Genomic DNA, 25483 nt, shown 5'->3' on the forward strand with positions numbered 1-25483 from the left:
AACACCTACACCGGTATTAGACTTGTGTTTGGGTGAAACCTAGTGTGCTAATGTGCTAATGGAAGAATGGCCTGATTTGAGACATGAATGAAGTGTTTTGGTAGTTTTAGAGCATTTTGAATGTGAATTCAATGATCAACTGCTGTGCCAAGCTGAAAGTTGGTTAGAATAACTGTGTGAAGAGTTTTGAAAAAGTATTGAGAAATTTTTCAGTTGGAATAAACTGCGATTGGGGTGTGGGAGTATGCAAAACAAAAAAAGGTTGGAAGTAGAGTAAAGCAGAGCAAAGATATATTAAGTTAAAGTATGGTAGATTAGGGTCTGACTCAATAAAACAGCAATAAACATTTATAAAAAGATAAAAATGATGTTGTTTGAATTGAGAAAATGTACCTTGCCAAAACCCTTTGAATGAGTTGGCGCTCTTCCTCCACATAGCCGGGCCAGTCCCTCCGCACATGTCTGTAGAAATCATCCTTTAGAGTAAAGCTGTGGTCTTTGGGATTGAGTTTAGCCACCTGAAAGGACATGTACAATAGAATTATTCTCCTAATGAGAAACTGCCCTCTATTCCCAAATGCACTTAAGTAAACAATATTTCAAGAGTGACTTGAACCATCAAGCTTTCCTTCAGTCAGCATCTTTTTGAAGAAATATGACACTTCAGATTTTTTTACGAGCAAGAAAAACTACGATAGGCCTTTTAAGGACATTCTTAAATACATCCAGAGGACAATAATTCAATTCAGACCTTGTAAATGTAAAACAGAAAGCATAAATGTATTGCAGCGCAGGCCGTTCTGTAGAGCACTTCTACAAATGGGATATGAACCCAGCTCAACCCTGCCTCTGTCAAAACATGATCCATTCTCTAAATATCATTAAGGCAGCAGGCTAATTGCTACCGCTAGCACCGCAACCTCCCCTTGTTGACTGTGCAGGAACTCCTGAATATAACCACGGCAGGAAACATTCAGCAAATAAACCTACTGACAAAATCAGCCTCGGCCATCTCGCCTGCCCAAATGTAATAGAGAAGCAGCTCTGGATATAAACTATATTATCTGTACAAGCTGAGGACTGAACTGTGTTTCTCTGAAGGAGGGTTGATGGGCGAGATAAACAAACAAACAAAAAAAACTTGGCACTGGTGCAGAATGGAGCACTGACAGAGAGTTTTAAATCAACAAGAGTTTTAATCAGCAACATATTATACAGATTCCAGACTATAACTAAAATGGTCATGAAAGTGTCAAAAATAAAAACGTGCAACGATTTAAAATCTAGCCTAGTCAGGAAAACTTTGTGTGCATTCAGATGGTCAGATATCATCTTGTGGGGTTGGCTTTGGTTAATTACATTCAGAAAGTGTTTCCTGCATGCACTAACAAACAGTATTGAAGCTTGTTTCTGCCATGAAATAAAAAATTAAAAAGGTAATTGTGACTTTGTATCTCACAATTCTGACTTTTTTTTCCTCACAGTTGCGAGTTATAAAGTAAAAAATTGCGTGATATAAAGTCAGAATTGTGAGCTATAAAGTCAGAATTGTGAGATATAAAGTCAGAATTGCGAGATATAAAGTCAGAATTGTGAGATATAAAGTCAGAATTGCAAGTTATAAAGTCAGAATTGTGTGATATAAAGTCAGAATTGTGTGATATAAAGTCAGAATCTTGTGATACAAAGTCAGAATTGAGAGATATAAAGTCAGAATTGTGATATATAAAGTCAGAATTGTGTGATATAAAGTCAGAATTGTGAGATATAAAGTCAGAATTGTGAGATATAAAGTCAGAATTGCAAGTTATAAAGTCAGAATTGTGTGATATAAAGTCAGAATTGTGTGATATAAAGTCAGAATCGTGTGATATATAAAGTCAGAATTGTGATATATAAAGTCAGAATTGTGATATCAAGTCAGAATTGTGAGATATCAAGTCAGAATTGTGAGATATCAAGTCAGAATTGTGAGATATAAAGTCAGAATTGTGATATCAAGTCAGAATTGTGAGATATAAAGTCAGAATTGTGATATATAAAGTCAGAATTGTGTGATATAAAGTCAGAATTGTGTGATATAAAGTCAGAATTGTGAGATATAAAGTCAGAATTGCAAGTTATAAAGTCAGAATTGTGTGATATAAAGTCAGAATCGTGTGATATAAAGTCAGAATCGTGTGATATACGGTCAGAATTTTGAGATATAAAGTCAGAATTGCAAGTTATAAAGTCAGAATCGTGTGATATAAAGTCAGAATCGTGTGATATAAAGTCAGAATCGTGTGATATAAAGTCAGAATCGTGTGATATACGGTCAGAATTTTGAGATATAAAGTCAGAATTGCGAGTTAAAGTCAGAATTGTGAGATATCAAGTCAGAATTGTGAGATATCAAGTCAGAATTGCAAGTTATAAAGTCAGAATTGTGTGATATAAAGTCAGAATTGTGTGATATAAAGTCAGAATCGTGTGATATAAAGTCAGAATCGTGTGATATACGGTCAGAATTGTGAGATATAAAGTCAGAATTGTGAGATATAAAGTCAGAATTGTGAGAGATAAAGTCAGAATTGCGAGTTAAAGTCAGAATTGCAAGATATAAAGTCAGAATTGCGAGATATAAAGTCAGAATTGCGAGTTAAAGTCAGAATTGTGAGATATAAAGTCAGAATTGCGAGTTAAAGTCAGAATTGCGAGTTAAAGTCAGAATTGCGAGATATAAAGTCAGAATTGTGTGATATACAGTCAGAATCGTGTGATATACAGTCAGAATCGTGTGATATAAAGTCAGAATTGCGAGTTACAAAGTCAGAAGTGTGAGATATAAAGTCAGAATTGCAAGATCTAAATTGTGTTTTAATGTCCAATTATGAGGGGAAAAAGCGTTTTTTCTCAGAATTGCGAGTTTATAGCTCACAATTCTGACTTAACTCACTATTGCATGTTATAGTCAGAATTGTGAGATATAAACTCACAATTCTGAGAAAAAGTCAGAATTGTGAGCTTATATTATGCAATTCTAAGGGGGAAAGTCAGAATTGTGAGATAAAAAGTCAGAATTGTGAGATAAAGTCAGAACTGCATGATAAAAACTCGCAATAACCTTTTTTATTTTTTTATTTAGTGGAGGAAACAAGCTTCAATAGAACAGTGCTTTTTCGATTAGTGAACAAATGACTTATGAACTAGTTTTTAGTGAGTCAGTCAAAATGATTCATTAAACAATCTTAAACAGGCTTATGAGTTAGTGGTTTGAATCAAACTCAGTGAACTGTGATGCATACTTAAGGTTAATATAATATAATATAATAGCAGCACAACTGTTTTCAACATTGATAATAATAAGAAATGTTACTTAAGCACTAAATCAGTACATTATAATGATTTCTGAAAGATCATGTGACACTGAAGACTGGAGTAATGATGCTGAAAATTCAGCTTTGCATCAAAAGAATAAATTACATTTTAAAATATATTCAAATAGAAAACAGTTCTTTTAAATTGTAATACTATTTCACAATATTACTATTTTTACTGTAGTTTTGTTCAAGTAAATTCAACCTTGGGGAGCATAAGAGACTTTTCAACTTTTCAAGATTCCAGCTGAGGTTTGGACACATTTTTCCATTCATGTAAATTATAAATGCTGTTTGTTGAGCATTTGCACTGTAGCATGTCGTGCACTTGTGTTTTACCTCATCCAGCACAGCGCTCAAGTCAGTCTTGTCTTTGGGGCTGGCTTTCTCCCTCTCCAGCCAGAGCAATAGTTCTGGCTTGCTGTAGGGCTTTAAGGCCAGAACGTGAATGACACGTTCCTTCAAGGGCCTGTGGGCCACCAAGCTAGGTGCACCGTTCCTCTTGTTGCTGGGTGAATGTCTGTTAATGTTGTCAGAGCTTGTAGGCAGGCCTTGTTTCTTCTTAATCTTCACACATTTACCTGAGGGAAAAAAAAAGAGGGTCATATTATTAATATTATTACTTGGTCTGTTCCTTAATGCATTTTGACGTCTTCACAAGAGTTTAAAACAAGCTCAGAATCTGATAACACTTAAAAAAAAAAAAAAAAAAAAAAAAAGTGACATAAAACGGGCTGAGAGATTATTGCTTAACCCGACTGCCTCCTCAGAACTGAAAATAAACCGAGAGCTCTGCAAATAGCACAGAACTTCTGGGGCCACTCAAATCCCCAAGCTCTTGTTACGCAAAACAAAACCGAGCCGCCCTTAGGTGAAATTAGACACACACATAACGGAGAAGGGGTGAGCGCCGGGGCCGTGACAAATGACTGTCACACATACAGTAGTGTAAACAGCAAGCGCTGAACCACTTTAGGACATACAGATTTAAGTAAACATCACAGCCCCCGTAGCACTCGTGTGACCCATTCTCCGGATGTGCACTCTGAATTTGGCGTGCACCGGGCGGGCCGTAGAGTGTGAAAGAGAGCCGACGGTAAACGTGGCTCTCTCCTGTGCAAATATCTAAGCTGTAGAAAGGGAAGTACCTAAAATAGAGCCGTTTTTTCTGCTTTCCATCTTCCCACCGGTGTGCTAATTCACCTGGAGCCAGCAGGACACAAGAGTGCTAATAGATATCAGGCATGCCTAATCTTATTAGAAGTTTAAGCTGTACTTTGAAGGTTGCAATAGGACAAAGTGAAGAATAAGCTGTTCATACAGTGACTGCTATGCTCCTGTGCGCATCCAGTTTTACATAACGTTCATGCGTCTGTTTATACTGCTTTAGGGCTTTATTGTTGCTGCAGAAACACACTACACTGTTGTCTTGAGAGTTAAATTCGAATGGACTGGGTTAAATCTAATTACTCTGTCATTTTAAGCCATCTTCACATTAACTTAAAAGTTAATGTGACCCCCCATGTCATCCAAGATGTTTATGTTTTGTTTTTGTTTTTCTTCAGTTGAAAAGAAATTAAGGTTTTTGAGGAAAACATTCCAGGATTTTTCTCCATATAGTTGACTTCAGCAGCTACCAACAGATTGAAGGTCCAAATTGCAGTTTCAAAGAGCTCTACATGATCCCAGCCAAGGAATAAGGGTCTTATCTAGCGAAACGACCGGTCATTTTCCGAAAAAAAAAAAATATATATATTTATATAATTTAACCACAAATGCTCATCTTGCACTGCTCTGTGATGTGCAATGCATTACGTAATCACGCTGGAAATGTCACGTGTGACGTAGGCGGAAGTACTGAGCAAGTGTTTAAAGGTGCTCTAAGCGATCCTGGGTGGAGTAACTTCCTGTTGACGTTCGAAGTGTTGTCAAACAAAACAGAGGCTAGCTAGACCCTCCCTCCTCCTCCTCCTCCCCCTCCTCCCCCTCCCCTCCGTGCTTCCTGAAACAGTCATGAACACGCATTTAAAATCATTCTTGTCGGTTATTGGCTGGAGCATGTTTATTATGTTTTTTGGTCCAGGCTGCACCAGGTAGTTTTTATTGCCATTTTCGGAGCTTGTGGCGACTACAGAGACCGCGCTTTTTTACAGTGTGTTCAGGGGACAGGCAGCTAGCGGATAGTGAGGACATGTTTGCTGTATGTGACAAGAAATGTTTTAGAGCACCTTTAAAATGTGAACATGCAAAGAATAAGTTAAAAGGCCTTTACAAAAAAATAAGGTAAAACAACAATGTCGGATGATTTGAAATTGAAGGAGAAAATGAGATGGAGTTTTTTTGCCCTACCACGGTACTTCTGTCTATGTCATACTTGACCTTTGGCACATCGCAGAGCCAGTGCAAGACGAGCATTTGTGGTAAAAAAAAAAAAGCATATACATTTTTATTTTATTTTTTAGAAAAAAACTGATCGTTTCGCTAGATAAGACCCTTATTCCTCGTCTGGGATCGTGTAGAGTTCTTTGAAGCTGCACTGAAACTGACATTTGGACTTTCAACCCGTTGGTAGCCGTTGAAGTCCACTATATGGAGAAAAGTCCTGGAATGTTTTCCTCAAAAACCTTAATTCGACTGAACAAAGAAAGACATGAACATCTTGGATGACATGGTGGTGAGTAAATTATCAGGAAATTTTAATTCTGAAATGATCTAATCCTTTAAAAAGGTACTGTCTATCATTTATTCACTCTCATGTTGTTCCAATCACATGACTTACAAAAAAAAGATATTTGAAATAATGTACTGGTGTTTCTCTTATTTTCCCCCAAAATGAAAATTCTGCCATCATTTACTCACCCTCATGTGGTTCCAAACCTGTATGACATACTCTCTTCTGTGGAACACAAAAGAAAATATTTTCAAGAATGTTGGTAACTAAACAGTTCTGGTGACCTTTGACGTCCATTGACATTTCTCTAATTTTCTTCTTTTGTGTTCTGCAGAAGACAAAGTCATACAGGTTTGGAATGATGAGGGGGTGAGAAAATAATGACAGAATTTTATTTGTGGGGTCAAATATATCTTTAAACCTTCAAGCTTAACCTCCCTGTCACATGTGGGCCATTATTTTGCCCCAAAGCATCATAAAACCATCTTACAAGAAGTCTATACGACTTGTCTGTCTAAATTGCTGTTTACTGAAAATCTTTCTCCAGTGAGCACTGAACTCAAAAACTACTGCTGCAATTTGTGGGAAAAAATTAAAAATAAATCATTCAGACTGGTTTTGTGAACCAGATCAATTAATTTACTTATAATATCTTTTATAATATCATATAATATCTCTTATAATATCAATTAAATTTAATATCTTGAAATATCACTGAATAATCGTTCTTGAAATAAACTAAAATGTAAAACAATTTTCGATTTCTCATACAAAGCTAAAGACTAGACAAGACTGCTAAATATAGCAAATGAGCCACAAAAGCACTATAAAATACTTTTATGGTAATTTATGTCATTTTTAACCCCTTTTATTGTAACACTATGGGGGAAAAAGTGACTAGTACATTATTTATAAGTTCCATAGAAAAACAACCAGTCATGGAGGTTTGGAATGACATAAGAGTGAGTAAACAATGACAGAATTTTTATTTTGGGTGAAAAACTCTATTAAAGTCTTTAAGAGGAAATGTGACAACATAAATTTGTAAAAACAGATGTAGTTTGCCAGTTTTACAACAAGGGCCAGTCAGTCAACAGCCATAAAAAGTTCTCTTTTCTCCCTCTTATACAAAAGTTTCAGGTAATACTTGATTTTACAGTCTCATTGTTACAAGTTACATGTAGTTACTATAATAATAACAACTATAATGGGAATATGGGTGTATTAACTAACTGTTTGAAACTATTATGCATAACTACAACCCAACACCAAATCCTAACCCTCTAGTAAGCACATGAAGTCAATTAATATTACTCAATACATAAAAGTATAATTACACTGTAACAAGGACACCTTAAAATAAAGTGTAACCAATACATTTCATTATACTTAAAAGGAGTTGTCTTCATATTTCATATACTGTCTTTATAACTACATGATATACTGCAATAACCACAGAGCTGTGAGAACAATGCCCCTATTTATGAGGAATGTTTGTTACAGAGTCCAACATGCTGACTAACAAGAGAGAGAAAAAACAAAGTACTGAATTCCTTTTGACGCCTAAACATGTTGCGCTTTGCAAAAAGTGCTGAATGAAACGCTCTCCTTCTGCAAAAGCAATCGAAACACTTTACCGTGTTTTGGGGTTTTACTGTATGAACTGTTGACAGATGTCACAAAACTCCATCATCAAACATTTAATCAAATCTAGCCTTACAGGCAATCTCATCAAATCACATTCCAAAATCAAATTGTTTGACCTTGCAAAGCCCAGTAATCACTTGTTTAATCATGTCTGCATGCTGAATATGCCACAATAGTGAAACAGAGATAACAGTGCTTATATTAAATGCTAAAGTGTATAGCTAGTTTATTAAGAAGTTTGTGTATTCACGAACACGTGACGACCAGTGATCGGGCCGATATAATCGGCAAGGCAGATATTATCGGCCATTATACAACAGTTCTTTCTGGTTCTCGAATCTGATTGGCTGAGAGCCGTGTGATATTCTAGTGATAACAGCACTCCTACCTTATCACCGTTTGTATCACTCCGCTTGAAGCGACTGTCATGGCAGCCGAGCAAATACACCGTATTTTTTACAAATACTACACTTGTTGTACCACGAACTGTAGTTTTTTTTTTGAGTTTTTTTAGGCGAGAATGTAGTTGTTTAGACCTGACTCATATTTAATCATAGCACCTATTTTACAATTTGTTTAGACATTTTTCGGAGATGCGAGCTCCAGGCCGTCAGCAGCCGTTCAGGGCTCGTGTACCCGCTGAGAACAGCTTCATCTCGGCCAGTGCTTCGGGGATTTGCCGCTGGCTCTTATAGTGGTTAAACATGAGATACAGATTTCATTTTGGGTACATAAAATGGGCAATCTTTGGTCTTATTAATCTATTGTTCCTGAGCAAATCGAATTGGGCTATGTTAAATTTTGCAATTTAATATTAAGGCTACATTTAACTTACGTCCTGTAGAGCACTGCTTTTGTACGTTTGACTGCATTGTACAAGTGTGTTTATTTCCTATTGTCATTTATAATGGCTATTGTTGTTATTTTAAATATTGTAGTTCAATAAATATTATTTTATATAAATAATATATTCTATTTGGTATTGAAAGGGACTTTTATAAACAAAGGACACCGTTATGGAAAATTTCCTTAACTGTAAAAAGGACAAATGCAAAGATCACTTTCCTCAGTGGACATTCAAACAGATTTTTATAATGGATATAATATTATGGACATCGGCCTGAAGAATGAATGTTATATCAGACAGGTAATGCTTGCTCAGGCAATCTCTAGCTCTAGCTCTATCTATAATACTGTACAAAATACAATGATTTTCCATGGAGGGACTCAACATTCCTTTGTTACTAGTTTGACATTTTAGAGTTTTGGTCAAACTGTCGACTTGAGATTTTAATCTGTGGCAGAAGAAAGTAGTTCTGCAAATTGAGTGATTTAAAAACACTCCATTGCCATTTATTAGTCATTTACATACATGTGCCTTCGAACTGGTGTATAAACGCAATATCACACGGGTAGCTGTGCGATATGGCTGTATATCAGCACACTGTGATTACCTGCGGCCGAATCATAACAGTGCTGATATACAGCAATATCACATGGCTACCCATGTGATATTGTTAATATATTTGGCATTTTTTAAAAAATGGCACCAGCTGACAAGCTTTTCCTGTTTGGTCGACTTTTATTTTGGCAGCGCTGAGAACCATTTGAAAACACGCTCTCAAAGATATCAGCATCCATATCGGTCTACCACTAATGACAACTATACTTGTCCTGATCGCTAAATGAATGAGAACCACCAACATCAAACAGTAAGTACACACTAAATGTTTGATGATGCTCTTCTGCACGCCTGATATCAGCATGCAAAATTAGAGCAAGAGTAATACCTCTGCTTTTTATAATTAAACGTCCACTGAAATACCTGCCATACATTTGAAAGCCTCCGCCAACTATGAGAACTTTGATGGCAAAGCAGTATTTAGAAGCGTCTACAAGATACAGTAAGCGTACCATTACTTTACCACAGAAATACAGCTTGTCACCGCAAGAGGTTTCTCTGCTCAACTACAGAGATGGGAAAAAGTCGGAGGCCGATTTATTTTTGTTTCAGCCAAACAAATGTATCTGCCAGGCACTAAATTGTGCAAGGACATGGCTCCATTTCTACCGCCATACGCATTTGGAGCTGGTTAAAAATACGCATGGCGACGGTATTACTTTTTGTCCGTGATGGAATAAAAAGCCAAAGCAAATACTATAAACTCAGTCGCAATATAAATGTGACCCAACGCACCTATTATATGAAAACTGAATGGTGCAACATCAAATCATCCCACTTTGGTCCTCCTATAATGTCCGTCCCTAAATTATACCCCTTAGCAAGCAGTGCAGCCCAAATGTGTTTACATTACAAGGAAAATTGAGACACATACTGACAAAAAAGGATTCTGCAGGGCTTTATCTGGAAGGGCACTATTTGCTTTCCACGGTGAAAGCGATTCAGCGCTTTTAATTGCCTTGAATCAAACAGACTTTATTTTCTCCAACCACTGAAGTGCTTTCTTTCACTCCAGCACACATCCACCTTTTTAAGTCACGAGAGGCCAGATCGACGCGTGTCCTTCTCTCTAGTCGTCGCTTGGGGAATTGCAGACTTCGCTTCAGAGAGAGACCCCATGTATAATTCAGTATTTCTGCAGATGAAAACCTAATTGATCCCCAGCCATGGTAATTAAAATCCTGGGCTAAACTTCATCCACCCAGCATGAGACTTGTTAGTGCATACTTCTGGCAGTCTCAATCAGATTAATGGAACAGGTCTGTGGCTTCATGCCCGTGTCATCTGCAGATAAATGCTTGAGACGAGGTATTGGGGGAGGGAAACGCATCTTACACGGCTCATCTGATAAACAACCATCCCTTGATCAAAAACGCTCTGGTTTATCAACCATATGAACATAATTAACGATACTACTAGGGTAGGATTACTTGCATTTGGACCAAACAAATATGTTGTTTTTGATATGAGACACTTTAATGAGAGATGATTATGTCTGGAGTGGCCCTTTGTGTGCGTGTGAGCTGGATTCTTACTTGGACGTGTGGATCCAGGTTTGATCTCAATGGCTGAGCGACTCCAGATGTCCTTTTCCACTTGAGACATGCGCTCGCGGGTCATCTGGTAGGAATCGTCGGTGGCACACACCGTGATTTTGTCCTGAATACTGCCCTGACCTTCCAGATGCTCCCTGCCATCTCTAAGAGGAAATACACAGAGTTAAATTATCAAGCTGGAAATTATACATTTGTTGAAATTCCAGGGATTTTAAATGTACAGTCTTTGAATCATCAGTTAGAATTGTTAGAAATGACAAACAATTAAGTGATTAAGTGATGTTTCGCACCACATGGCATCTTTTTTTAAGGGTGTTTATGAATTTATATCTGTCATGGAGACGTGGTTATAGAGCTTGTTTGAGAAATAAATATTAAATGTATTTAATTTATTTATATTAAACCTATAAGTTATATTAAAATTATTATTTCTGAATAAATAAACATTGTTTTATACATAATATATATTAAAATATTTGACATATATATATATATATATATATATATATATATAAGTATTTTATATTATATTTATAATATATTTTTGTTAAATATATACATAAATGTGTGTGTTTATATATATATATATATATATATATATATATATATATATATATATATATATATATATATATATATATATATATATACACAGTACACACCCATATATCATGTAAACAACCTTTTATTTTGAAAAAAAATGTGTGTGTGTGTGTATATATATATATATATATATATATATATATATATATATATATCCCATCACATGATCTTCAGAAATCATTCTAATATGCCGATTTAGTGCTCAAGAAATTATTAGCAATGTTGAAAACAGCTGCTTAATATTTTTTGTGGAAAACATGCAAAACATTTTTTATATTATATTTTATCTATATATTTTTTATATTATATTCTATGATGAATAGAAAGTAGAAAGAACAGCATTTATATATTGCTAAAATAGGTATTAAAAAACATTTTATAGCAGGGGTACTGAAAATCTGCATTAAATCAATGCTTTTTTTTATAAATAGAGAAATACTTGCAAATGGCTTGCAGGTTAACCTCTGATTTTGCGTGAAAAGAATAACAGCATCGTGAATCAAAGGCTAAATCAAAATCAGTGTGGAAATTTCACAGAAATTTTCTTGAAAGCTCTAAGCATCAACCCTGCAATGTAAAGACTGACATGTTTAATTCTTCTCTTTGCACTTCTAAGTGTTACAGCTGCTCCCTTTGTCCACAAAGCAGCCGGAAAGTCAGTGACTAATTTATGACTAATGGCCTTAACCGGTTTTTGTGGAATTGCTTTGCATCCTCTTTCCCACAAACCTATGTAATGCTATTCTTCAGCGAGACAAGTGGAGTATTGTGAGACTACAAGTCTCCTTTGAGCTGCAGACCGAACAGATCAGTGCCACCCCGATCAAGAGGCAGCAACTTCACAACCGACCGTGACGCCAAATACTGTAATGGAACTTGGGTTCAAAGGTCCAAGTAAATGTTGATCCTAACAAACAACAACCCACACTCAATGTACAGATTTATTCAAGACACACACTAACTAATGGCAGTAATAGACTTTTATTATTGCATTAAGTAATTAAGAAGAGTTTTAAGTTGCAAAAGCATTAACAGTTTTGTGATTATTAGTGAATAATGACTCAAATTTTATTTATTCCCCATAAGTCCTATTGTATTTGTAATATATTCATTATTTATGGTGTTTTTTGGTTCTTGTTTTGGAGCTTGACAGTTCCTGGTCAGTATGAACTCTGTGTGCTCCACTGAGAAAACAACAGCATGCTATTTTTATACTGTTTTAAAGGGGTCATGACATGGATTTTTGTTTTTTCTTTTAATATGTTCCTTGAGGTTCAGTTTTCCCCCTTATTTGATTAATTTTTGCATCAGTGTCTTACCCAGAAACATACTGGTGAATACAGTCAAAGCTGGCCTGAGGTTTGTCTTTACTGTCACTGGACAGATAGAAGGAGAAGACACGGAAAGCATCAGGAGAATCCGAGGAAGCAGGAATCTTGATATACTGTTAGATGAAAAGAAAAACAAAGACATTTCAGACCTGTGTCAATAAAGTTTAATTCAATTCTAAATATACATTTATTAACATATATACATAAAATCACGCCCACTATAAATACAGGCATACAGACAATGTAATTATGAGAAATGATTGTTTGTTTATACCCTCTCGCTTCAGAATGGCTATTTTAAGCAATGGAAATACTCTTGTGTAACATACAAACATAACATACAGATAATGCCAAGATGATTTAACATTCATTATACCGTACATACAAAAAAATCCCTTGCCTAACACACAGGCTTTTGTTTATCGAGAAAAGCTCCAGCTTACTGCATTTACTTAAACAAAGCTTTTTGGAAAAACATCTTTCATTCAATAAACCAGTCAAATGAGCTCCTCCTACGACTCAACAAAACAGTATTTAGCTTGTATGTAAAGCGTTGCATGTCCTCATTAAGCAATTAAGTTATTATTTTCATAGAAAAGGCACTTGCTGTACCAAAACACATTTCATGGCGGGATGATTTGTCCTGGTCTATTTCTGAAATAAAAGACTCATATTTGCTAATTATATGAGCTTAATGTGGGTTTGTAACAAGCGTCCTACTGCACAACACACAGTCGCTAAACATAGGCATATAAAGTTTCAGGCCTCTTGTAGTAAAAACTTCTACATTTTTTTAACATATACATGTTTTTATGCCTTGCAACCATAAACATTTGTGACCACAGAATCAGTCATAAGTCGCACAGGTATATTTGAAGCAATAGCCAACAATACATTGTATGGGTCAAAATTATCAATTTTTCTTTTATGCCAAAAATCATTAAGATATTAAGTGAAGATCCATGTTCCATGAAGATATTTTGTAAATTTCCTACCATAAATATATTAAAAAAAAATATATTGTTGAGAGTTGATATGCTTTGCTAAGGACTTCATTTGGACAACTATAAAGGCGATTTTCTCAATATTTCGATTTTTTTGCACCCTCAGATTCCAGATTTCCAAATAGTTGTACCTCGGCCAAATATTGCTCTATCCAAACAAACCATACATCAATGGGAAGCTTATTTATTCAAATGAGGATAGATGAGATTTTGTCAAAATTACTGGAATGTCTTGTAATAGTCTTGAAAGCATCCGTTTGAAAGGGTTTGAAAATTACATTCTAAAAATATTTTGCACCATTTTCCAGCAAAAGTTTATAGCCATCATGGAGTTACATAACTGTAGAATTTACAGCTGTTTATTTGATATTAAAAACAAACAAAAAACTAATTTCCCCCATTGTAAAGAATATTTGGAAAAATAGAAGTATATTTAGCCATTTCTGACAATATGTAGTTAAAAATTAAAATGTATCTTTTGTGGGCTAGCAAAAATAATGTCACAGCAAATATAAACATTAATTTAAAAAAATCCATTTTGTATTAAAATGATATACGCACATAATTAAAGTGCTTAAAAAACTGACAATTTAAAGGTGCACTATGTAATATTGACAGCTAGTGGTTAAAATTGGTACTGCAGTTCAAAATGAAAATATCGGAGAGAGTTTTCCCCCACCCCCTCCTCCTCAGACTCGACGCTCACGCGGGTTGCCAGATTGATGACACGCAACAGAAACAAGCATAACTGATAAAAGAAAGCAACAAGTCTTACAGTACAAGTTTATTAACTAGTGTATACGTTTGCAACGTTTTTATTGCCGAGGCTTTTTAGGTCAGATAGAATTTGCGCTCTCTGACCCAGTTCGTTTGCTGGCTACGATCGCTGTTTTCTCAGCCAATTGGCAACCCAGGGCATCAAAATACTATTGGGTAAATTGGCAGTGGGTGGGATCACACAGATCAAAACAAAAACAGACATTCTGACATGGAAATGCACATTTCAAAGCAGAATAACTGGCTGTAGCATTGATTTTCTGATAAAGAAGTATTTGAACTTAACATGTTTCCACATCTCTGCAAACATATTATGGTATTTTTATGCTTTAGTACAGTCAAAAATGACAGAGCACCTTTAATATGAGACAGTTTTTCATATGTTCTTGTTTTGTAATATTTGTGACTAGTTTTTTTTTTTGTTTGTTTTTTTGGAGGCATGAATAAGCAAGTGAGCCAAAGAAACCTTTCCCTTTTTTCAACAGAGTATGTGCTATTTGCTCAGCTTTAATTATGTGTAGAATGCAAACAGCAAAAGCAGCGGAGCAAAAAAATAAACTTCAAGAAAGGCAACCTACTCAAACTATTGTCTATTTATCTATGCAGCATTATTAGTTATAATTGGAGAAAGGTATTTTCTTTCTTAGTTGTCAACAGTAGGGCACCGTGATTTTGCCAAGAAAGACATGTTCCTGGTCAACATATTTTGTTGATCCTGGAACAACATTCCTGTCCAAAAATGTAGTCCTAACCCTATCCCTACCCATAACTTATCCCTAAACTCAGATGGAAATGATAGCCGAATAACACTGATGTAGAAGCACCTAACCCTGGTTGTAATCCCAAACTTCACATAAACTGTAAACTTCTCTCTCAAATATGAGGGTTGCTTTGAATGTTGTTCCAGGATCAACAAAGATGTCGATCCAGGAACATGTTGTACTTGGTGAAATCACATTCACAGTCAAGATTACGGTACAACCACTTCAGTGCTATAAAACTTTTCAACAAATCTGTGCTTTGAAAGGTTTTGACTTAATCATGGCAGATCGACTGCAGCTCCGAGTTTGTGTTCTGAGGCAACGGAAGGGTCACGACTCAGTTACCGAGTCAGTTACATAATACTCGCAGTCATCTGAGGGCGATCAAAACAAATGCAGCCCTGAACAAGTAACATCGACAGCGTGACCTCACTACCTGTTCAAAGCCCTGTGAAAAGGAATCAATACGATTCTGGCCAACTCTACATGCACAAAGCCAAAGAAGCAGTGCTCCAAGACTGCCAAACACATGGCGAGGGAGCGCTCTGAGCGCCACACTGTGAGTCTCGACTCTCCTTCATCCGGCGGCTCGTATAAAACACAACTTAAGACTTTAGGCAGGCTATTTCTGATATTAAAAGACAAGCCATATTCTTCAGGGAGGCCTAGAAACCTACTTTCACTAATACAGAAAGGCAATTCAAAATACAAACTCATTAAGCAACAGGTATTGCGGTGTCATTAAAAACAGCTTTTCCTTTCAAACAGCCTCCAGCAGAAAATGATGGATGTTTTAGTTGAGGCAGCGTCCTAGATTTGAGGGAAATGGATGGGTAGTGTCCGGATAATTTAAATATTTTTGTTCGGAAGGCAGCAGCCTATCATTTGTGCTCGAACGTGTCCAAAAGCGCGGTGGAAAATGGCAATGACTATGGACACAAAAAGTCACCTAAATCATTTAAAACAGTTTTCAGGTGTGTGATTTTCCATAAATAAAATGGCAGGGAATAACAAGGCACCTTTAATTCCCACTGTCAAACGGAGCCACAGGGTTTTTTCAAATATGCAGGGTTATGCTGTGCGAGCAAGTTTGGTTTAAAGACTGGCTTAAAGAATGCATCTATGTCCTAGGGCATGAAAGCTCTCAAAAAGCATAGTGCAACATTTGTCCGCAGAGACTGAACAATTTTCCCATCAGTGACTAAAGAAACTCGAAAATCATAATGCTCCTTTACAGCAGGAAATATAAAACAACCACAAACAAAATAAAACAATTAATATGAATAAAAAATAAAATGAAACAAAATCATGAAACATGAACAGAACACATTTTCTTTGTAAAGCCATTCTGGCGGAAATGTTTGTATTTACAAAATGTTAGTTGGAGATATGAAACAAATTTACACTTGCTCCTTACCACACGTAAATGGTGCGTAAAACATTCAAACGTTCTGTGTTTGTTTAGGCAAACTGATGACACTGCATTTTTATGCACTAGTATGTAGGGCTGGGCGATATATCACATGCGATTGTCACGCGCATTTCGTCAGTAAAGCCGGTTCCCTGATTACCGCTAAATCGCCATCACCTGCTTTCAAATGGAGCGCCATTTAATAGACAGAGCCGTAGTTCACTGACAAGCTACGCAATATCGCGTTCATTATCGCAGATGAATCGCCTTCGATAATGAACGCGATATCGCGTAGCTTGTCAGTTGCGCATTAGTTGCGATTTTTTTCCTCTAGAAAATTTGCCTGTCAAATTTAAATGAAAAATTTCACTGTAAAAAATTACAATTTTTACTGTAACTAAAATACTACATAGAAAATAATCGATATCGAATCCAATCGTGAAAATTGTGTCAATACCCAGCCCTATTATTTAACAAGTTATAAAGTTAAATAACTAGTTTCCGCCAGACCGCCTTCCGTATTCAACTTAGGAAGAAAGTGTAACGCCTCTTGCAGTTCAAAACGCTTACGTTACGTCCTACACCTTCCGTATTCAACTTACGGAAAAAGCGTAACGTGACGCGACAGAGCATCAGGGAGATTGTGTTCGTTTGAACGAAGAAAGTCATATACATCTAGGATGGCTTGACGGTGAGTAAATCATGGGGTAATTTTCATTTTAAAGTGAACTAACCCTTTAATGTATGAAAATATACAGTTGCCTATATAAATGTAAGAAATGTTTACAAAGGGATCATCATATTTGCGGATCACTGGCATCAAAAAAAGTTTAAAAACCCCTGCTCAATAAAATGCTATCTTTTTATAATCATACAGGTTCATTATTCCAAGTTTCTTACAGCTGCTTGCTTCATAAACATTCAAGAAAACACAAACACTGACCTCTTCATTTTTAGAAACACACTGGACTCATTTCAGCTGTGTTTAATGAAGTGCATAAATACTCTAGCAAGCAATTTACCATCCTACGCATCTAAAAACAGCATGTACGGGCACCGCAGAAAAGGGTTTTGGCTGTCACAAATGCCCGGTCACGCAGTACAACCATAAGCACTGTCGGCCACATGGAGCCAATAAAAAGCTTCCAGTCTCACAAACACACATTCAGCTTCACTACCCCCACAGAACGAACCCTGCCCCCATCATTATCTGTTAGTTTTCCGTGCGACAAAACAAGCAGTCACAACACAGTAGCAAACAGTAGTCTGCTACGACGATGGACACTCATGGGGGTTGAGTCGGGGAATGACCCAGTTATGTCGTCAGCTTAAAAAAAAAAAAAAAAACAAGGCAATAAGGCATGATCAGACTAATGCATATTTTCCTGCAACAAACCAAAAAAAGCATCACGGTCAGCCAACAGCTAGTCTTGGGACTTACAGCTGCTGGAAGCCACTGCCAAAAGCGGTAGCCGTCTTCACCCAAATTCAACAAGTCATTTCAAGGAGGTCCCAGAAGTAGGTCAATGGTGCACAGGAATGAATAATCATTTGCGTTTCAAATGGCCACACCGATGAACAAAAGCTAGTCACCTCTGAGGCATCAGCACAGCCGTGGATTTACAGTCTTTACCCTCCCTTAAAGCCCCCTGTTCCCAAAGCATCACATCCCCCATCCCCTACCCTCCAGGAGACAAGTGCTCCCCCCCAACCCCTGGTCCCCATCTCCTCCACGTGGTACATTCACACGTCGACCCCTGGCCCAACCACCATGCACACTTCATATTCTGATTCTAATCAATGTCATGCAGGTCAGTCCATTTTGGGGACTACCCTCTTTTTCCATTCCCGGTTTCCTCCTCGATCTTCATAACCATATGTCATTTACCCCCTTGGTTCCCAGCTTCTGTCTCCAGGGAGAATGTTGTTTTTTATGGCGGCAGGATCACACCAAGTTACTTAGATCTGAGTAAAGGCCCATTCACACCATTAACAAGAACTATAACTACATTGCCTGAGCGGACAAAAAAAAAAAAAAAAAAGTTGTTTTTTTAAATAGGCAAATGCTAAAGAGTCTATGACTGGATCATCATTGCAGTGATTGTTATGCTTCTAGCATGTTATATGTTTGGGAACAGTTCTTTTAAAGGATTAGTTCAGTTCAGAAAATATAGTTCTGAAGTGAGCCAATCATTTAACTCTAATTGATGGAGTGATATTCCAGGATGACAAAGCCAAGATTCTTCAGGCTCAAATTGTGAAAGAATGGTTGGGAGGAAGCATGAAGAATCATTTTCACACATAAATTGGCACCTCTGAGTCCAGACCTTAAATTCATTGAAAGTCTTTGGGATGTGCTGGAGTAGACTTTACAGAGTTCTTGACTCTTGCATTGTCAATACAAGATCTTGACCCAAAACTGATGCACCTCTTGATGGAAATAAATGTTGTGATGTTATTTCTACCAAGAGGTGCATCAGGTTTTGGTATATAACATAACATGCGAACATGAAAACATAATAATCACTGCAATAATGATCCAATCATAGACTCTTAAGCATTTGTTGATTTAAATCCAAACAGCAACCTTTTTTGGCTGGGCAGTATATATTAGGCAGTTATTATCGTTTTGTTTATTCTAAGCATGCACTGCCGTTTTGTCGTCTCCCGCTGTAAATGCTTGAGCTGCGATGCTTCTGAAAGCGATCCCATTGATTTCATTATTCTGTGTCCTTATTGTTATAGTTGTGGTGTGGACATCACTATTCTCATAAAATTATATTAAAACGTTATGGTTATCATCCTGGGTGTGAACAGGCCTTAAGAGAGACTTAAGGGCTATAAAGCAAGAGATGCCAATAAAAGTAGAGCTTCCACATAACTTGTTAGTATCCACATCTAAATCCAAGATTTAAAAGTGTCCTAGAAATCCAAAGGCTTTGAGCAAAGTTCATTATCTGCATTTCAAGTTGACTGTTAATGCATTTGCCTTTCGCTCCTTTTTGTGTTTATTCCTCCAGCGAGAGCCAACGCCCATCTCGGCAGGTGAGATTTTATCAGCTTTTAGATCAGTACATTGGGTAGTACATCAGAAAGGTTACAATGCAAATACCGACTGCTTCAAGGGTTGTTACTGAAACGTTATCTCTCTCACCGAGTTCTGCGCGTTTGTGATGATTGAGATTCAAGCCCTTTGTGTCGTTCACCTCGTTTTCTCATGAGTCCCATTTACTAACCATACACATATAACGCATAAAACCTGTTTGCTAATGTAATAATGCAGAAATCAATTTAAATTAATATTTAACTTCATTTAAATCTAATCACTTAAATTTAGGATTACAGTTAGAACCACTCCAAACCATATAAATGGGTAAACTAAAATCTCATTAAATGCTACAAGTGTTATTATAATGTAGAGTATTAAAAATTGATTTTAATTTTGAGATTTGTGATATATTACATTTAACAGTGTTTTCAAAGATTAACCTTAAGTGAATGTTAAATGACAGCAAAGGTAATCTCAATGTGAGGGTGAAATGAGCATGTCAAATTCAACCTCCAATAATGGATATACATTATGTAAAAGTTGGAGGTCTGGAAGATTTTAAAATGTTTTTGATTTTATGATCACCAAAGGCTGTGTTTATTTGATCAAAACTACAGTTAAATTGTTATTGTTGAATATTATTACAATTTAAAATAACTGTTTTAAAATGTAATTTATCCTTTTGATGGCAAAGCTGAATTTTCAGCATCATTACTCCTTCATAAATCATTCTAATATGCTGGTTTTATGCTCATATTATTATCAATGTTGAAAACAGCTGTGCTGGTTAATATTTTTGTGGAAACATGATACATTTTTTCAGGATTCCTTGATGAACAAGAAGAACAGCATTTATTTGAACAGAAATCTTTTGTAGCATTATACATGTCTTTATTGTCATTTTGATCAATTTAATTAGGGCTGTCAAACGATTAAATCGCATACAAAATAAAAGTATGAGTTTGCCTAATATACATGGGTGTACTGTGCATAATTATTATGTATATATAAATACAAACACATATATTTGAGAAATATTTATAAATATATGTATTTATTTATATTTTATATAATTTATATATATATATATAAATAAAAATTATTTTGTACATAACATATTTCTCTTAAATATATGCATTAATTTGTGTGTATTTATATATACATATTAATTACACACTGTACTCACACATATATCATGCAAACTCAAACTTTTATTTTGTATGCGATTAATCGCGATTAATCGTTTGACAGCCCTAAATTTAATGCATCCTTTCTAAAGAAAAGTAATAATTTCTATTTTTTTTTTTTTTTAAATCATACTGATCTCAAACTTTAGATAGTGTTTAACCAAAATCTACATAGACCATAAAATATCAACCAGAACTCTTTTTTTGAACATGTAAGTAAACAATTATTAGTGAATGAGACCTAGTGTTCTTATAGTTAGTGACCAATTCAGTAATGTCTATAATGCCAAGCAACAGTCCTGCAAGTTAAACATCTTCCACAGTCAATAACATTAACACATACACATTACACAGGTGGGCTTCATCCACATCATAACAGCCACAAGGGAGCAGAGCACAACATAAAGCTGTCCTCTGCGGCCCATCTTCTGCCACATCAGCCACACGGTGCCATGTGTGTTTGGAGATGTCAAATACTTTCAGTCTGCTGTAAGGTGTGAACTGGGCTGGAACAGAACGACTTAGCGGGGGCCATAGGCCATAGCCAATGAGGACGAGACAAAGGCTGTGCTTTGTAGCAACCGTGGAAAAAAACAGCTCTGCCTCTTTCTAAGAACCTTATAATGTTTTTATGAGGTGGTGAGATGCACTGCCCCCCAGATTTAAAGTACTCAAAACTTTCTCTGCTCATGAGATTTTATGACTTTAAATGCTTGTGTTTTGTTCCTACGAAGCACACATCTGTTTGGAAAGAAGAGAAGCTGGCGTGTTGTTTCAGGTGCTGTTTTCTTTTCTCTTTCTTAAGCCGTATTGGGTCAGTGTATGTAAGAGACGAAACAGAACATCTCGTCCTCACACTTGGCATTATTCTTTCAGGCCAGGGCTTGAAACTGACAACCACCTAGTAAACAAAGTCAGCATGAAACAGCTTTCACCAGACCAGGACCCCAAAAATACCGTACAGAAGCAAGTGAACGCAAACGCTTCTACTTAAAGTCGGCATGAAACGGAATTCTTCCCTATTGTGACATATCTGAGTGAAAAAAATGTAGGATGGGACTTGAATTTTGTGCATTGGGAATTAATTGGTTGGTTGTGGTTTGCTATTGCTGTGATCTCATGTGAGTGACAGGTTGTCCCGCCCTCACGCCAGTTAACACGTCTTCAAAGTGAAGAGAAGTCTCTGCAATAGGGAGAGTAGTGTTGTCAAAAGCACCGACTTCGATACCAAAGTGACACTTTGAGCACTGTTGAGCGGATTGGCCTTTGTGTTCATGTGCTTATCAGATATGTCTGTGATTGGCTACAATGATAAACGCACGGGAGCATTTTAAAGCACACGGAAGTAGGGCTGTGCGATATATCGCATGCGATTGTCACGCGCATTTCGTCAGTAAAGCCGGTTCCCTGATTACCGCTAAATCGCCATCACCTGCTTTCAAATGGAGCGCCATTTAATAGACAGAGCCGTAGTTCACTGACAAGCCGCGCAATATCGCGTTCTTTATCGAAGGCGATTCATCTGCGATAATGAACGCGATATTGCGTGGCTTGTCAGTGATTTACGGTTCTGTCTATTAAATGGCGCTCCATTTGAAAGCAGATGATGGCGATTTCGCGGTAATCAAGGGAACCGGCTTTACTGACGAAATGCGTGTGACAATCGCATGCGATATGTTGCCCAGCCCTACACGGAAGTGTTTGATTTTGAAAGCGGGTATCTGTGTAAGTGCTCGGTGAAGAGCGTCATTGAAGTCGTTGATCTTTGTAGCCAATCACAGGCATATATTTTGAGCACATAAACACAATGGCCAATCAGAGGTGTTTACGAATCAGCTCAACAGCGCTCAAAGCGTCACATTTTTAAAATTTCAGTACCGACATGGTATCGACGTCAGTACTTTTGACAACACTAAGGGAGAAGAAGTTATTTTGATTTAAGATTATGAGGGCACATGAATTTTTAAAAAATGATGTGCACTGATAGATCATTAATAATAAATACTGCAGTATTCCATAAAAGATAAGAACTGTCCATTTTGTTTTTATGGTGTCTTTAACCATCTCTACGTGTCAGAACACATGGGAAGTTTCTAGCAGTCCAAAATCATGCTTTTATCTCTGCTCCTGCAATTATAGTGCTGGCTATGATTCTTTGACTTTGACCAGTCACGTAATGAGCACCTTCTACTTTAGAGCTCAGTTGTCTTTGGCCTGGTTAAATTAGTTCTGCTGGTTCCGTCTACTCTACAGTCAGTCTTCATCGCGATCATCACCATTGTTCTCTTCACGCAGCGCGCTCGTCTACGGCTCCTGCGAGGCGCTCGTCTTTTGTTCCCGCCGCATGCGATGGCACAGAGTTTGGCCTATATTATTCATAAGCAGCAGGAACGTGTGGCCTGTTGGAAGGGGGTGGGGGAAGGGTGAAGTTTGGGGCATCCCTGCCCAGGACCGACAAACAGGACTACATGACCCCCGATCCGAAACGGACAGAGCCACTCATCCAAGAGAGAGAAAAAAAAAAGAGGGGTGAGGGAGAGGGCTGAAAAAAAGGAGAAAAAAAAAAAAAGGAGAGTGAGTGACGAGAGGAGAGAGAGAGACAGTGGATAATACAGAGCTTGAGATTACAGTGCTAATGATAATCCACTACATAAGGAGTGAGATGGACGAATTATGGGAACTGTGAATTATGAACTGAGCAAATGTCCCTCTCAGAGCCACCGTCACAACATCTGACTGAGTGTTAAGTGCAGGTGTATACTTTGAGGCTGAAGCTCAAGTTACTGTTCTTTAGTATTTAACAAATCAGAAAATAACGGAATTGAATCAGTTACCAAATCAAACTTGAATTTAAACATTCTAACCCAGTGAGTGTCAACCCAAAGATTCGTAGCCCCAATGTAAACAGATGATTTGCACAAAAGAGTTAAAAAAAGAAGAGCAAGAGCCGAAATACATTACCATTCAAAAGTTTAGAGTCAGTAATATTTATGTTTTTGAAAGAAGTCTGCATTTATTTGACTGAAAATACAGTAGTATTATGAAATATTACAAATATTATATTATTTTAAAATGTAATTTTCTCTTGTGATGGCAAAGCTGAATTTTCAGCATCATTACTCCAGTCTTCAGTGTCACATGATCCTTCAGAAATCATTCTAATATGCTGATTTGCTGCTCAAGTAACATTTATTATTATAATCAATGTTGAAAACCGTTGCACTGCTTAATATTTTTGTGGAAACTATTTCTTTTTTATTTGACAAATAAAAAGGTCAAAAGAACAGTATTTACTGAAATAGAAATCTTTTGTTGCATTATAAATGCATTTACTGTCACATTATTGCTGAGTATTTAAAAAAAGTAATCTTACTAGGCCAAAACTCAGGCAGTGTAATATGAATGAGAGTGCTTTGTGCAACATGGCAACTCTGGTTTTCTTGCCCTCCTCTTTCACTTTTGTAGAGTGTTGTTACCATGCCATCATTTTACACCGGACTGCTTCACAAACGAGGGTCAATTCAACGCTGGATTTGCACAAAAGATTAACATGACGGCACATGCTAGTCGATGAGTTGAATCAACTCCACAGCAACTACATCAATTTATTGACTAACCGTTCAGAAAAGTCCAGTTTCATTCTAAAAGTTGTAACTTCTTCCTGAGTCTCTCCATCAGTGTCGACTCCGGTTTGAACAATGTAAGGCTGAACACCGTTACTGACAATCCTCATTTTGGCTGCGTGAGATTCTCCAGCTTTGTTGTTGTTGAGAAACTGAAGCGTAAGCTGTTAAAGCTACGCCCTCTTCTGGAAAGGGGGCGGGAGCAGCAGCTCATTTGCATTTAAAGGGGCACACAAAAACAGTGTGTTTTTGCTCACACCCAAATAGGGGCGAATTTGACAAGCTATAATGAATGATCTGTGGGGTATTTTGAGCTGAAACTTCACAGACACATACTGGGGACACCAGAGACTTATAATACATCTTGTAAAGGGGCATTATAGGTCCCCTTTAAAATCTATCATAGTGTCTCACAAGTGTACAAATGCTCTACGAGATTTAAAACATGAAAGATCGACGACTTTTAGTCTTGGCTCCAGAGATTAAATAATAATAGTGCTCACAAGTGGCATTTAAGAGAGGAGAACAATAATAATGCATTCTACCTTTTGGGAAACCCTGTAATTTTTCCCAAAAAACATGGGTTCTCAACCACACCATTTATGATATGATAAACTAGTATGAGTCACGTATTATGAATGCAGTGCATGAGCTCGCCTCTGTCTTTCATATTAAATCACTCTGTCGCGGTACCGGGCTGAAGTCCGTTACATTTAAATGGGGAGGAACAGGGGGGTCTGTTGGATGTCTGTTGATGCATGGGGGTTGGTTTAAGCATAAATGGGGGTTGGCGATGAGAAGTTGTGGAGCTGAAAGAGGGGTGGTGGAGGGGGTTGTGGTGGCTGCCTCATCCCCTGAGGAACTGCCTCGGATGCCAAGCAAAATCTGTCTCTCTCTCCTCTCTAGCACCTGAGGGCTAATCTGTCAAGCTCAGTAAGCACTGGGCGACCTGACTCCATAACCATCCCTCTGTGTGTGTGTGTCTTGGTAATGGGGGAGGAAAGCACCCCGCATGCTGCTTTCATATGCACCCCATTCACAG

General features: G+C 37.1%; 1 protein-coding gene across 1 annotated transcript in view; it reads right to left on the reverse strand.

Moving 5' to 3' along the window:
- LOC125254866 (RNA polymerase II elongation factor ELL) overlaps nucleotides 1-25483 on the reverse strand; it is a 53529-nt gene that overhangs the window by 12882 nt on the left and 15164 nt on the right. The window contains exons 3-6 of the mRNA XM_048169708.1: nucleotides 12618-12742; nucleotides 10675-10838; nucleotides 3699-3940; nucleotides 394-518 (exon numbers count right to left, since the gene is read on the reverse strand). Of these exons, the coding sequence (XP_048025665.1) occupies nucleotides 394-518; nucleotides 3699-3940; nucleotides 10675-10838; nucleotides 12618-12742 (656 nt within the window). The remainder of the gene's footprint in view (nucleotides 1-393; nucleotides 519-3698; nucleotides 3941-10674; nucleotides 10839-12617; nucleotides 12743-25483) is intronic.

This window comes from Megalobrama amblycephala, linkage group LG19 (assembly GCF_018812025.1).
Source record: "Megalobrama amblycephala isolate DHTTF-2021 linkage group LG19, ASM1881202v1, whole genome shotgun sequence".
NCBI lineage: Eukaryota > Metazoa > Chordata > Actinopteri > Cypriniformes > Xenocyprididae > Megalobrama > Megalobrama amblycephala.